Here is a 15,294-nt window from a genome sequence, read left to right on the forward strand (position 1 = left end):
GCTAGTCACTTGGTTATTCTTTTCTTTTCTTCCATTATCACCCACAATTTAAATTTTCTCTTAATTTTTTTTTCTTTTATTCAATCTTTCCATTAATTTGTATTTATTGATTATTTTATTGTTTATGATTTCCAGTACTTGAATTCAGACTTAGCAAAATATTTTAGAGACAGCGGACTGTCTACAGTTGTGCTAAGTGGACCTAAAGGGAGTGTGCCATGCAAGTTGTTGATAAGAGATAAATCTGTAAAAATAGGCAGTGGATGGAAGAGGTTCTGTTACGTGCATGGGCTCAATGAAAAGCATAAGGAAGATGTGCTTATTTTTGAGATCGATGGTGAAAACAAAGAAATGGATGTCAAAGTTTTTTATAATATGGATCAATGTTACCATCGCATGTGAAACCATCCATGGGAATCCCTGATGCACTTCATTTCATAATATTTATCTATAGTTTATAATTGTATTAACTGTTGAACTTCTATATTCGATATATAGATATGTTGAACTTTTATATTTGATATATAGATATATCTATCTTATGTTTTAAGAATTAGCAACATTTTAATTAATCTTAAATGCCTTTAATTTGCTGGCCGAGCAAATAATTGTTGACAATTATAAGTTTGTTAACAACAATGGTCCTAGTTACAATTAAATTACTTTGATGATAACATTTTTAATCAATATTTTGATATTCTTTTGGTTAATATTTTAGCTTATACTAATTTCATTTTGTTAACACCATCGACGGTTTATTTAATTCATTTTTTTTATATATGTAATAATATCAAAAGACTTATTTATTTACCTTCCAACATGTACAGATAAATTACTTCCTTTAATGCCTTTGATAAAGTTCACCCCAACTGCATAGTTTTCTTTTAATTTTTAGATTTGTAATGCCATTGATAAATTTTAGTAAATTGATATAAACAATATGTGTTTTTTAAAATAAGTATATCTATCTATTTTTAAGTAATAAAATCTTTTAACATAATAGTTACGTTTTGTAATTCCAATGTATATAATGTATTACACTGCTCAAGAAATTTGATTCATCTGTCCACACTTTTGCAACTAATTAATGCGCTATCATTCCGTATCTGCTTATATTCTGCTTTGCTTCTTTGACAACTTATCATGTTAAAAAGTTTTCATCACTATTAATTTTTTTTGGCAATATGCACTACAACTACTTCTTTTTTATAATTAGGGTTTCTTCTTTCTTTCTTCTCATCGTTCACATTGACCAGAAACATTTCTTTTTCCAGGTAAGTTTTACATTTCTTCTGTATTTTCGTTTTTCTGTATAAAGGATCACATATTTATGTACATCTTCATATTTGCAGTTTTTAATGAAGCATGATAGTATCTAATTTACAACTTTTGGTCAAAACTAAGAATTTCTATTAATAGTTTATGCATATGAGTTGGTAATAGGTCTTCAATAAAGCTTGCTTTTGTATATTCATTTCAGTTTCCAAATTTATGTTACTATTATTCCTCAAGTTGGTAACTTTCTACCCTAATATAATCTTTTTTAGTTGTCTTTTTCCAGTTTCCAAATCCATGTTTAATGTACGTATATCACTACAAAAAAGAAGTTATTTAATGGAGGTTATAAAAACCCTCCACAAATTAATATTATTTAAGATGGTTTTCTTGAATTGTTTAAATGCTAAAATTAGTGGGATTTTTTAATTTTTGGAAGAGGTCTATAACCTTCGCAAATCATTTTATACTTTTCATTTCCCTTTTATCTTTTTTCAGCTTTTCCCTCCACCACGTTTGGTTACACTCTGCTTTTATTTTTGCTTTGGATTAGGGTTCAGTTCAGGAAATTGGTCTCCGTCGTCGCTCGTTGGCAGTCGTCGCTCGTCGGCAGTCGTCGTCGTCGATCAGTGCTCATCGTCAACGGCGACATTCAGTGAAATCGTCTCTATCGTGGCTCGTTTGTCGTCGGCCTGTGCTCGTCATCGTCGACCTTCAAGGTACAAACTCTGAGTTGGATTGCCATCTATTGATTCCCAGTACTCATCGTTCTTCAATGTCCGTGTTCTTTTAGGTTGTGCTCATCACTTTATAATGTTGTGCAATGTCTAAGATTGGGTTCCTCTGTCTCAAATTATTGAGTCTTCTTGAGCCTCTGGTTGTCAAAAAATTCCAAGTGGTAGAGGGATTAGGGTGTAGAAGAGAGTGTTTATGAATGTCCTTATTTATTTTTTGGGATGTCGTTGATATTTGTGTGTGTACAGGCACCACCGTGAAGAGAATGACACTAGATTTTTCTTACTTAACATCAATTGCATATATTATATTTTGTTTGTCAGGTGAACCCAAAAGCTACCAACTAAATGATATTTGTTTAGGAAAGGTAATGATTTTTTATTATTCAAACTTATTTTCAATCTTGACTCATCTTTGATTTCTTAAAGTTATATTCAATCACATATTAATATGACTTTCTCTTCTCATTTTTAGGTTAGGAAAGAGTAGATAACTGTCTGAATTACAATTTTTGATCAACTCTTGTCCCCAAAGGTAATAAGACCCTAACTTATTGTGAGTGTGATGATGGAATACAACAGACATGGATGCCACCTGCACACACCTTTGGTCTTTTATTAAATTTGATTATCAATATAAGCTATTATATATATATATATATATATATATATATATATATATATATATATATATAACTAAGAACACGTAAGACTAACTAGTTTTATAAATTAGACATTCCTAAGGTCAATTTTCTATACCTTATAATAAACTTGAAATTAATAATTTAGATGTTTGAGCTTGTGGATGTTTTAAAGCACTGAAAATTGTATTTTATGATGTTGAGAAAAGTTGGAAAGGAGAAAGAATTGGCGAAGGAAAAGATTCAAAAGTGTGATGTAAAAATTAGATTAGTTGTAACAGGACATTTGTGGCCTTGTTTTTAGAGGTGATTTGTTATTGGTAAGTACTAGAGAGAAACACAAGGGAAAGAGTGAATGATCCAAAACATGTTTGGTGGAACTAACATTAAAATAATGATGGAAGCAAACTACACCAAAATGGGGCTCTGCTGAAATATAGTGAAAAGAGAGGGATTTCATAATTAAGATGCCACACTAGCTTTAGTTAATTATTGTTAACTGGTGGTGATATTTGTTAGTATGATTATTTTTTTCTGATCATAGGTTGTACTATATAAAGCTGAATTTTATACTAATGATGGTGGAAACCTTTTGGAGCAAATTAAAATTGCTTCTTAAATAGGTTGCCTAACATAGTTTCTGTATTGGTGGTGGACTCTACAGACTCCGTAGACTGTGAATTGACTCATCACCTAATCTCAACTAACATCCTGTTTTATTCTCTATCTCAACTAACATCCTAAATTTCCCTTTAGAGCATATTCTGTAATCTGTATTCAGTTCTTTGTCATTATGCATTGGGCATTGGCCTTTCAGTTACTTCTGTAAATAGTTTCAAATATTGCTAATTCCTGGGAAAGTTATGTTGGTTTGGATTGGTTTGGTTAGATGAAAAGTTTGGACATTTGATGTTTTACTAGCTGGTTGGTGGTAATCTTTTTTGTTAGCTGGTAGTAGCATAAATTTCAGTTATGGGTTCCTGATAGAAAATTACACTAATCTCCCATGCTTTGTATCTAGAACCATTTGTAATGCTTTGTAAATAAAAGTAAGGTAGATGTATGAAATTCATTTGTCTAAATAATCAGGACTTCCAGGGAGCTTGTCTTAGTTACTTCCTTCAGAATAATTAGTAATATGAAGTTCATGTGATTTTCCTTAGCTTTCTGACGTTGTGAAAATTTATAACACGAAATTCTACATGTTTTCAAAAGACTCTTTTAATATGAAATCTGAAAATTATGTACCTAGGATAAGCTTCATAATTGATTTAAACTAAATTCTGATGCCATGGACTTTTTGGTTGCATGCAGGAGCTTGAAGATGATGTTTTTGATATTCTTGCCTTATGGGCTACTCTATTTTCTGAGACTCCAGAAAATGAAATTAAGAAAACTACTGAATTGTTGTCAAGGATTTAGTAAGTACATTTTAACAGTATCCTGTATCTTTGCTGTGATCAAACTTTTATATAATTATCTTTACCTTTTTTTATTAATTGAATTTTTTATCCCTCTTATTTTTATTTGATTCTCTAAAATATAGAGATCAGTAAACTTGTTATCTTATGAGGTAAACCACGATTTTCACAATCATGAATATTGATTAACTTGGACTTGTTAAGTAAATTGTTTGGGTAAAGATGATAATTTTTTTATGTGAATGACCCCTTGACTTGGTTGTCCTTTTTTATTGTTTTAAATGTTTTGGGAGTACAGTGGAGAATAAGGACTGTATTAATCTTTCTGCGGAAGGACCATCATTTGTTGTAGTTAAATGCCTGAATTTTTACCATCGGTGCCACTAATCTTTGTCTAATAGCTTGTTTTGCACCTTGTGTTAGTTTTAGGTTGTAAACATTTTGAGCAAATTTCTTTGTCTAATTATATACGAACTAGTGCTATTAACCGATTTTGATCAAATAATTGAGTAATAAAACATTTTGTACTTTCGCATTTTTAAATTTATAAAATGTAGTATGATATATTATTTTTTATTTAAAAATGAAAATATTAATATTGCACTTTTATTAATTCTGTTTTAAAAATGAAAATATTAATATGTAGTCTGATTATGAACATGTTTTAAGTGCATGTTAGCCATTACAAAGAAAATGAACTTAAGATTTGTTCAATCGGAGTAAAACATCATTGCTACAAGCTAAGAATGGTTCATCCGAAAGTCATGACATTAAAGTGTTTTAATTGACCTGCTATTAATTAAAGTCATATATGAAAAAGACCAATTGGAACGTGTCATTCATTGTTAACCTTATTTTTATTTTTAATTGCATTTAGATCTTTACCATATAATTTTCCTTTATCAACCTCATTTCTTTGAATCTGAATCCAGGCCAAAATTGTTATTCTAAGACATTTATATTGTTGTTAAGGTTTTTTCTTATGAAATTTACAAGGTTAACTATTAATTATCTATCATAAATTTCTTATAACACCAATAATGCAAAGTCCATTTCTGAATAATATTTTTTTTGTTAACTTTCCTTAAGTATTTGTGGTATTCTCTCCAATCTGAGTTATACTTTGACTTCAGCAATGCATATATAATAAACTTGTGTTAATTTATTTGATAATAAGTTTGGTGCACCCTTGGCAGGTGAAGAACAAAGTAGAGTTGTTGAAAGCATTAAATGAGTATAATGTAGGAGATAAAGTGGTGTTGATGGTTCAAAGGGTAGTGAAAAGTTGGAGCTGCCTATGGTACTCGAGGAACAAAGTTCTTGAAATGTCAATTGTACTGAGAAAGGAGTTGATCTTTCAGGTTAGGTTGATTACTTTTAGTTACTTCCTATATTTGAATGCTCATCATTGGCATCAACTTCTTTCATTGTATGATGATATTTCTTCTTTTAACTGAAGCATGCATAGTTTTGATTAGCAAATGCTTCTTATAGTTGGTGGAACATCTATGTGACGCCTGCCTCTAAACTTTGATCTATGCTTTAGCCACTAAGAAAACTTAATTTATGCCATCATCCTTGTTAATGTCTCAGAAAGTTGGAAGAAAGACAACCATTGTGGAGGAAGTTGCCAATTAGTTCAATCAAGATCGGTCCTGGAATGATTCAAGTGAGTACTATTCTGGTCTGAATTCTATGTTGGTCAAAATGTTGTATATTTTCGTGATTGAACTAGCAAAATGTTGTATATTGTGGTCTGAAATCTACCTGGTGGTACTTCAACAGCCTATATTTTCACTTTTTTGTTCCCTATTTTTTGTGATTGAACCAACACTTCTCTTTTCAGGTTTCAAAGTCTTATGTTGGAGTTGCTTTCTATTATTGTTACCAAGTTAATGCATAACTCTCTGTATGTGGTGCCAATGGTGTTTATTTTGTTACATAAAATGGATAAATTTGAGATGTATTAATCAGTAATTTGTTTTGTACCCTTGATTTATTGTGAATCTGTGAGACAGATACGCATTCTTTATGTATTTAAATGGTCTATTATCAATACAAGTTTCACTTACTGATGGAAACATTGTTTCTTGAATTAGGTATAGGCTTATAGCTTGATTTAATGTAACTCCTACTTAAACCAATTACTTCAAAGGATATTTCTGGAATAATAGTATAATTAGGACATTATTAATTAGAATTAACTAACTTAACTATTTTTAGTGGATTTGATGAAATTTATTAGTTGTTTCTTATGTAAAAGATCGGAAGGAGCACATTTTTCATCTATCTCAATGACTATGGTAAGTAAGGATACTGATTATTTATTTTGTATCTTTGCAGACTCACTTGGAGTCCAGGGAAGGAAAGTTCAAGCTTCTAGTGTAGATGGTTGCAGACAGGTAATATATTTTGAACTATTCCTTCTATTGAATCTCGTATACTTTCTGAATGGAAATCAACATCATTCAAGAGCCAAATCTCGTATACTTTGTCAGCAAATGTTCCTCTTTAGGTCTTCATGTGACAAAGTATGTCACTAAGACGAAGTTTAAAGTCGCATACATGCTACTATGTGCTAAATTTAGACTTTACTTTTCAATCTTTACAGGTTTGGGCAGGTCCTTTATCGGAAATCGATTGGTTGTTGCTCTCTGGAATCGGTGCTCAAAAGTTGCCACGATAATAGCTTCATGGGAAGCACTTGGGCTTGAATCTGGCATTCATGTTTCTGTGAGGGATCTGTGGCAGGTAAGCTAGCACACTTGCATGAAACTGCTTATGTCAGTCTATTTTTCCTATTTATAAGAGCATATTATATGTTTTTTTGCCCCTTTTTTTTTATCTTGCAGCACAAGTTAGTAGCTGAAGATGCAATGTCATCGTTCAGTGCTGGAGTTCTACATTTTCACTCCATTTACAGTATCTCACTCTGTAGAGTAGTAGCTCATACTTCATCCACTCATGTTCCATCTGTATAGTCCATTATGGATTCGCTGCATGTTTCTTCTCTTCTCTTCTCTTCTGTTGCATTATTTGTTGGTCAGACTCAGACATGAACGACTTAGAATAATTCGACATCTTGGGTTTACATCTCAAATACATTGTGTACAAGATGGTCTGGTCCTTGCTCATTCATCATGTTTACATAATTTCTGTACTAAAAGTTCCCTTGAATGGATTTTATATATTTCAGAAACTATGATCGAAGTTTCTATTAAAACTGTTATTAATGATTTTGTATTTTAGTTTTCAATGTGAATTTCAGTATAAAAAAGTCTTTCTATTTTCAACTCTCTAACCCATGATTAAATATAGTTATTTCCTGGCAAATTTGGTGTAAACAGATAACATACTATTTAATATATAAATTGCGTGATGTGTGGCCAAATGATTCTAAGTAATTGAAGTTGGCCTAAGGGCTGGAATGTGCCTGGAAAATTAACAATGTAACAAGATTATGATTTTATAGGCAATAGAAGAGGTTAAAACCCTCCATAAAACAACCTCCACAATATAATTTGGATACCAGGGGTTGTTCAAAACCTATGCAAATAACTTGTGGGGACTCTAATTGTAGAGGTCTAAAAAACCTCCGCAAATTAATTTGTGGAGGGTGAAAACCCCCACAGATTGAAAAAAAAACTTCCACTAAATATTAATTTTTTTGTAGTGTATCAAGTTCAACAAAAACTTTATTATTTATTTATTATAACTAGAGTTTCTTCTTTCTTTCTCTCATCGTTCACATTGACCAGAAACATTTCTTTTTCCAGATAAGTTTTACATTTCTTTTGTATTTTCGTTTTTCTATGTAAAGCATCACATATTTATGTACATCTTCATATTTGCAGTTTTTAATGAAGCATGATAGTATTTAATTTACAGCTTGTGGTCAAAACTAAGAATTTCTATTAATAGTTTATGCGTATGAGTGGGTAATAGGTCTTCAATAAAGCTTGCTTTTGTATATTCATTTCAGTTTCCAAATTTATGTTATTATTATTTCTCAAGTTGGTAACTTTCTACCCTAATATAAGCTTTTTTAGTTGCCTTTTTCCAGTTTCCAAATCCATGTTTAATGTACGTATATGAAGTTCAACGAAAACTTTATTATTTATTTATTATAACTAGGGTTTCTTCTTTCTTTCTTCTCATCGTTCACATTGACCAAAAACATTTCTTTTTCCAGGTAAGTTTTACATTTCTTCTGTATTTTTGTTTTTCTGTGTAAAGCATCACATATTTATGTACATCTTCATATTTGCAGTTTTCAATGAAGCATGATACTATCTAATTTACAGCTTGTGGTCAAAACTAAGAATTTCTATTAATAGTTTATGCGTATGAGTGGGTAATAGGTCTTCAATAAAGCTTGCTTTTGTATATTCATTTCAGTTTCCAAATTTATGTTATTATTATTTCTCAAGTTGGAAACTTTCTACCCTATAACAATCTTTTTTAGTTGCCTTTTCCCAGTTTCCAAATCCATGTTTAATGTACGTATATGAAGTTCAACAAAAACTTTATTATTTATTTATTATAACTAGGGTTTCTTCTTTCTTCTTCCAATCGTTCACATTGACCAGAAACATTTCTTTTTCTAGGTAAGTTTTACATTTCTTCTGTATTTTCGTTTTTCTGTGTAAAGCATCACATATTTATGTACATCTTCATATTTGCAGTTTTCAATGAAGCATGATACTATCTAATTTACAGTTTGTGGTCAAAACTAAGAATTTTTATTCATGGTTTATGCGTATGAGTGGGTAATAGGTCTTCAATAAAGCTTGCTTTTGTATATTCATTTCAATTTCCAAATTTATGTTACTATTATTCCTCAAGTTGGTAACTTTCTACCCTAATATAAGCTTTTTTAGTTGCCTTTTTCCAGTTTCCAAATCCATGTTTAATGTACATATATCAAGTTCAACGAAAACTTTATTATTTATTTATTATAACTAGAGTTTCTTCTTTCTTTCTTCTCATCGTTCACATTGACCAGAAACATTTCTTTTTCTAGGTAAGTTTTACATTTCTTCTGTATTTTCGTTTTTCTGTGTAAAGCATCACATATTTATGTACATCTTCATATTTGCAGTTTTCAATGAAGCATGATAGTATCTAATTTAGTGCTTTTGGTCAAAACTAAGAATTTTTATTCATAGTTTATGCGTATGAGTGGGTAATAGGTCTTCAATACAGCTTGCTTTTGTATATTCATTTCAGTTTCCACATTTATGTTATCATTATTTCTCAAGTTGATAACTTTCTACCCTATAATAATCTTTTTTAGTTTTCTTTTTCCAGTTTCCAAATCCATGTTTAATGTACGTATATGAAGTTCAACGAAAACTTTATTATTTATTTATTATAACTAGAGTTTCTTCTTTCTTTCTTCTCATCGTTCACATTGACTAGAAAAATTTCTTCTTCCAGGTAAATTTTACATTTCTTTTGTATTTTTGTTTTTCTGTGTAAAACATCACATATTTATGTACATCTTCTTATTTACAGTTTTCAATGAAGCATGATAGTATCTAAATTACAACTTTTGGTCAAAACTAAGAATTTCTATTAATAGTTTATGGGTATGAGTTGGTAGTAGGTCTTCAATAAAGTTTGCTTTTGTATATTCATTTCAGTTTCCAAATTTATGTTACTATTATTCCTCAAGTTGGTAACTTTCTACCCTATAATAATCTTTTTTAGTTGTCTTTTTCCAGTTTCCAAATCCATGTTTAATGTACGTATATCAAGTTCAACGAAAACTTTATTATTTATTTATTATAACTGGAGTTTCTTCTTTCTTTCTTCTCATCGTTCACATTGACCAAAAACATTTCTTTTTCCAGGTAAGTTTTACATTTCTTCTGTATTTTCGTTTTTCAGTGTAAAGCATCACATATTTATGTACATTTTCATATTTGTAGTTTTCAATGAAGCATGATAGTTTCTAACTTACAGCTGGTGGTCAAAACTAAGAATTTCTATTAATAGTTTATGCGTTTGAGTTGGTAATAGTTCTTCAATAAAGCTTGCTTTTGTATATTCATTTCAGTTTCCAAATTTATGTTATTATTATTTCTTAAGTTGGTAAATTTCTACCCTATAATAATCTTTTTTAGTTGCCTTTTTCCAGTTTCCAAATCCATGTTTAATGTACGTATATGAAGTTCAACAAAAACTTTATTATTTATTTATTATAACTAGGGTTTCTTCTTTCTTTCTTCTCATCGTTCACATTGACCAAAAACATTTCTTTTTCCAGGTAAGTTTTACATTTCTTCTGTATTTTCGTTTTTCAGTGTAAAGCATCACATATTTATGTACATTTTCATATTTGTAGTTTTCAATGAAGCATGATAGTTTCTAACTTACAGCTGGTGGTCAAAACTAAGAATTTCTATTAATAGTTTATGCGTTTGAGTTGGTAATAGTTCTTCAATAAAGCTTGCTTTTGTATATTCATTTCAGTTTCCAAATTTATGTTATTATTATTTCTTAAGTTGGTAAATTTCTACCCTATAATAATCTTTTTTAGTTGCCTTTTTCCAGTTTCCAAATCCATGTTTAATGTACGTATATGAAGTTCAACAAAAACTTTATTATTTATTTATTATAACTAGGGTTTCTTCTTTCTTTCTTCTCATCGTTCACATTGACCAAAAACATTTCTTTTTCCAGGTAAGTTTTACATTTCTTCTGTATTTTCGTTTTTCAGTGTAAAGCATCACATATTTATGTACATCTTCATATTTGTAGTTTTCAATGAAGCATGATAGTTTCTAACTTACAGCTGGTGGTCAAAACTAAGAATTTCTATTAATAATTTATGCGTATGAGTTGGTAATAGTTCCTCAATAAAGCTTGCTTTTGTATATTCATTTCAGTTTCCAAATTTATGTTATTATTATTTCTGAAGTTGGTAACTTTCTACCTTATAAGAATCTTTTTTAGTTGCCTTTTTCTAGTTTCAAAATCCATGTTTAATGTACGTATATGAAGTTCAACGAAAACTTTATTATTTATTTATTATAACTAGGGTTTCTTCTTTCTTTCTTCTCATCGTTCACATTGACCAGAAAAATTTCTTTTTCCAGGTAAATTTTACATTTCTTTTGTATTTTTATTTTTCTGTGTAAAGCATCACATATTTATGTACATCTTCATATTTGCAGTTTTCAATGAAGCATGATAGTATCTAATTTATAGCTTTTAGTCAAAACTAAGAATTTCTATTAATAGTTTATGCATATGGGTTGGTAATAGGTCTTCAATAAAGCTTGCTTTTGTATATTCATTTCAATTTCCAAATTTATGTTACTATTATTCCTCAAGTTGGTAACTTTCTACCCTAATATAAGCTTTTTTAGCTGCCTTTTTCCAGTTTCCAAATCCATGTTTAATGTACGTATATCAAGTTCAATGACAACTTTATTATTTATTTATTCATTATTCATTATTCATATTTTACATCTTCTATATTTCATGTATTGTATATTTTAAATTTATGTTGTATATAGATTTTCTTCTATATATAAGACCGATCTTAATTCAGTTCTCTCTTTGATTTCGCAAACCTCGCTTTTGAGTTCAATATGTCCCTTAGTGAAGTTCAACCGAAATGCCACAAGGTAAGTGAAGTTACTCTAGCAAAAGAGAACTGGAACATCATTGTTAAGGTGATACGTTCATTGTTTGTTCCAGATTTTAGTAAACAAAGGTGTCCTTTCTTCATGGAGTTAGTTATTCAAGATTAACAGGTATTATTAATTTATTATTTTTAAACATTTTGAATGGAAACTTTTTTATATTTTTAATATTGTTTTTTGATTTATATTTTGAAGGGAGGAAAAATACATGCTTCCATTCGACGTACTCTGATTTACAAATTTCATAATGAGATATTTGAAGGGAAGGTTTATGGGATCCAAAATTTCAGCGTTGCTCCAAATGGTGGAATATACCGAACCTCATATCATGCTTATAAGATTTATTTTTCAGTTCGGTACAACAGTAACTTTGCTTGATACAAAGTTGGTTCTAGATATGAAACCAGATTATATTCCTTTGTCTTTATTATCTACCATTGAATATGACACAAATTATTTAGTAGGTAATTTCATATTTAATATATACTTGCGTTTATTTGTTTTTTTGTTATCTTACTATCATTTCTTTGAAATAAATTTTGCGTGTTATTATGTAGATATCTTAGGAGTTTTGGTAGGTGTTGGAACTGAAAGTGAGCTACAAGTAGATGGCAATAAAACAAAATTGAATGTCATTGCTATAGAAGCAAATGGTTAATATATTGTTCAAAATTATCATATATATATATATATATATATATATATATATATATATAGGTATATATATATACATGTTATTGTATCGCGTTGAGTGTACTTTGTTTGGGACTTATGTTGATGAACTCAATGCCTTTCTTTCCACTAGAGAAGTACAAAATGTTGTAATAAGTATAGAGGATATATACATGTTATTGTATTTGTCATAAAACTAATTATTTATTATACGTTTGTGTCAAATGCAGGTATCGCATTGAGCGTACTCTGTTTGGGACTTATGTTGATGAACTCAATGCCTTTCTTTCCACTAGAGAAGTACAAAATGCTGTAATAAGTATAGAGTTTGCTAAAGTTAAAAGCTTTCAAGGTATATTTAAAATATTTATTATATGTTTTACTTTCAATAATATGATAAATTTTTGTAGTTAACTTATTTTTTTAATGTAGATAAGTTTCAAGTCCCGAATTGTACATACTGCACTAGAATACAATACAATGTTGATTCGAAAGAGGCGTTTGAACTAAAATCAAGGTATCCATTGTTACATAATATATTTTATATATTCCATTACATATAATAGATAAGATATTAAATATTTATTACTTTACACAATGTTTGAAAACACTGAATCTCCATCACAAGGCTTAACTCACCTTTCACAGAGCTCTAAACATAGTCTTGAGGATGAGTTTTTAAGCCTTACACCTACGAATGACATTCAAGGTTTCAAAGATTGTAAACAGGTCATAATTTTTATGTTCTTAAACCTTAGCTATATATTTTATTGTAACATAATGTATTATCTGACATTTTTTATATCGTTGAAAGGTAACGACTTATGTTGTTTTTGGAACCATTAAACATATTGTCACTGAGGAAGATTGGTGGTACACTGCCTGTGTTTGTAACAAGGCTGTTTATCCAGATTCTAAGATGTTTTTTTTTGCGAGAAGTGTAATAAGCATGTGATCAAAGTTTTTCCAAGGTAATATCAAATTGACGTGTTAATATCAATTGATTTTACAAATACATTTCATTTTTAACTATCAATTCTAATTTATGTGTTATCATTTTTCAGATATCGGGTTAAAATTCTAGTCATTGACTCATCAGATTCAACAACATTTGTGTTTTTTGATAGAGATGCATCTGCCCTTCTAAAAAAAGCTTGCGCAGATATGTTAGAAAGTCTTGATAAGGTAGAATGCTTTTCCAAAGGTCTTATCATTTATGTGTATTGTTGGATATAAACTATTGCGTACTTTTCAAAATGATATTCTCTTTTGCTCCATATGTAGAATGCTGTTTCTGGTCTTTGCAAAAGGAATTTGCTGAATTGGTGGATAGAAGTCTATTATTTAAAGTCGAGAGTAGGAATGACCAGACCTTTAAACTTGAACAGTCTTTCAGAGTCAAGAAAGTATGTTTTGATGATGTTATCATTAATAAGTTTAATGATTCTTCCATGAAGTTAGTGATGAGAACTCTATTTTACTCATTTTTTTATAATTTATTTGTTATTATTTATTTATTTATAAACACAATTTAATTCATTAATTTCTTAAATTGTAAATGTTTTTAAAGGATATATATGTTGGGAATGGAGAATTTAGCCGTGAAAAGGAATGTATAATTAAGGATTCATGTGTTCATGTTGCAGAGGTATAGTAAATGTTGTAATACATTTTTTGTTCATATGAATTTCATATTTGCTAAATCTTAAATTGATCTATAATTTTTTCTGTTTTATAGGATTTATTGAACAAATTTTCAAATGAATCAACTGATTGTGATCCCCCACCTGTTGAGTTACCACAAGAGAATCCAAGCACTGATGAATCCAACAATCCACTCAAGAGAGAATCAACACAGAAGGTGCTATCACTGGAATCTATTGAAGAAGACAATATTCCGTTGAAGGTTCTCAAGCGAAATATTAAAACGGAAAAAGTGATATTATGAAGACGTTTGTTGGTTTTAATTTATTTTATTTACTGTTTCTAATTGCAGACATATTTTGGAATTGTAATATTTTAAGACTTATTTGCTTTTAATTCTAGATAACCTGCAAGTTTAATTAATTATTTTATGCGTTTTACATTTCATATTATGTTTTTAAAGCAATTATTTATGACATCGTTTTTGTTATACATTGTAGTATTTAAATGATTGTTAAAGTTTCTTTAATTGTTGTCTGACCAAAATATTGTTGACAATAGAATTGGTTATTGTCTAAACAGAAATGGTTACAGCTACAATCAAACTTTTTTCATGTTTTTTTTACTAACCTCTTTATTTGTTTCTCATATACAAATAATGCACTTTTAAATTTAATATTTACTTTATGACATTTTTTATCTAAATTTTTGGTTGAGTCTTAAATTTGTACGTATTTATACTTATTATAAAAGAATTCTAAATTTAAATACACTTAAATTGTAAGCTTCATTTTTAGCCTAATGTGTACGGGCCTGACCCATCTCGTAGGCCCAAGGCCAGTCCAATTGTAGGACTCCAATACCCTCTCCAACTCACTCATTTGCGATGATCACCTTTGGTGGGAGCAGATGGGGGAAATCCTGAAAATAGGCGTGATGGTAGCAACGGTGCAGTTTAGTGGGTTCGTGTGTGGCTCGCGAGAGCCGTTTTAAGGCTCTATTGCCTATTGTAGTCCCCAGCTGTATGAACAACTTCTTTTGCAAAACACTTAATTCTTAGATTTATGTTTAGCTTATGGATGTGCATTCTTGGTTTATGATATTCATCTGATTGCTCTTTCATTATTATAATCATGTGATGTTTCTATTTAGTGGAATTATTTTATTTAAACGGGAAATCACATAAATATCAGTTTTGGGCGAAGTTGAATGTAAGTTGATTCTAAGATAAAGTTCTTGTTAATATAGGCAG

At 29.7% G+C, this 15,294-nt stretch overlaps 1 protein-coding gene across 14 annotated transcripts; it reads left to right on the forward strand.

Annotated features, from left to right (window-relative positions):
- The first annotated feature begins 1,691 nt into the window (after nt 1–1,691).
- Nucleotides 1,692–14,465, forward strand: LOC146882504 (uncharacterized). Of its 14 annotated transcripts, none has more exons than XR_014984876.1 (18): nt 1,694–1,994; nt 2,334–2,377; nt 2,485–2,544; nt 3,965–4,071; nt 5,268–5,432; nt 5,665–5,740; nt 6,415–6,473; nt 6,683–6,822; nt 6,924–11,708; nt 11,782–11,837; nt 11,922–12,750; nt 12,831–12,915; nt 13,047–13,127; nt 13,213–13,369; nt 13,463–13,583; nt 13,683–13,804; nt 13,969–14,046; nt 14,137–14,465. XR_014984876.1 is itself a non-coding variant. In XM_085667230.1 (17 exons), exons 15-17 carry the CDS (start codon nt 13,563–13,565, stop codon nt 14,344–14,346), a joined length of 309 nt encoding a protein of 102 aa, XP_085523356.1. In that variant the 5' UTR covers nt 1,696–1,994; nt 2,334–2,377; nt 2,485–2,544; nt 3,965–4,071; nt 5,268–5,432; nt 5,665–5,740; nt 6,415–6,473; nt 6,683–6,822; nt 6,924–11,837; nt 11,922–12,030; nt 12,629–12,750; nt 12,831–12,915; nt 13,047–13,127; nt 13,213–13,369; nt 13,463–13,562; the 3' UTR covers nt 14,347–14,465. The 14 variants fall into 14 exon arrangements, 3 of the variants coding, with proteins under 3 accessions (XP_085523355.1, XP_085523356.1, XP_085523357.1); XR_014984878.1 differs by having other exon boundaries at nt 1,696–1,994; nt 6,924–11,837; nt 11,922–12,077; nt 12,629–12,750; XR_014984879.1 differs by having other exon boundaries at nt 6,924–11,837; nt 13,027–13,127.
- Nucleotides 14,466–15,294: the final 829 nt, after the last annotated feature.

This window comes from Vigna unguiculata, chromosome 10 (assembly GCF_037176805.1).
Source record: "Vigna unguiculata cultivar grain cowpea cultivar isolate G323 ecotype 2 chromosome 10, ASM3717680v1, whole genome shotgun sequence".
Taxonomy (NCBI): domain Eukaryota; kingdom Viridiplantae; phylum Streptophyta; class Magnoliopsida; order Fabales; family Fabaceae; genus Vigna; species Vigna unguiculata.

Excerpts from the sequence above, each read along its gene's own strand:
- LOC146882504 (XM_085667229.1), top strand. The coding sequence starts at position 13,563 with ATGTTAGAAAGTCTTGATAAG. Across the intron at positions 13,584-13,968 it reads TGTTAGAAAGTCTTGATAAG|GATATATATGTTGGGAATGG; the intron begins GTAGAATGCTTT and ends ATGTTTTTAAAG. Across the intron at positions 14,047-14,136 it reads CATGTGTTCATGTTGCAGAG|GATTTATTGAACAAATTTTC; the intron begins GTATAGTAAATG and ends TCTGTTTTATAG.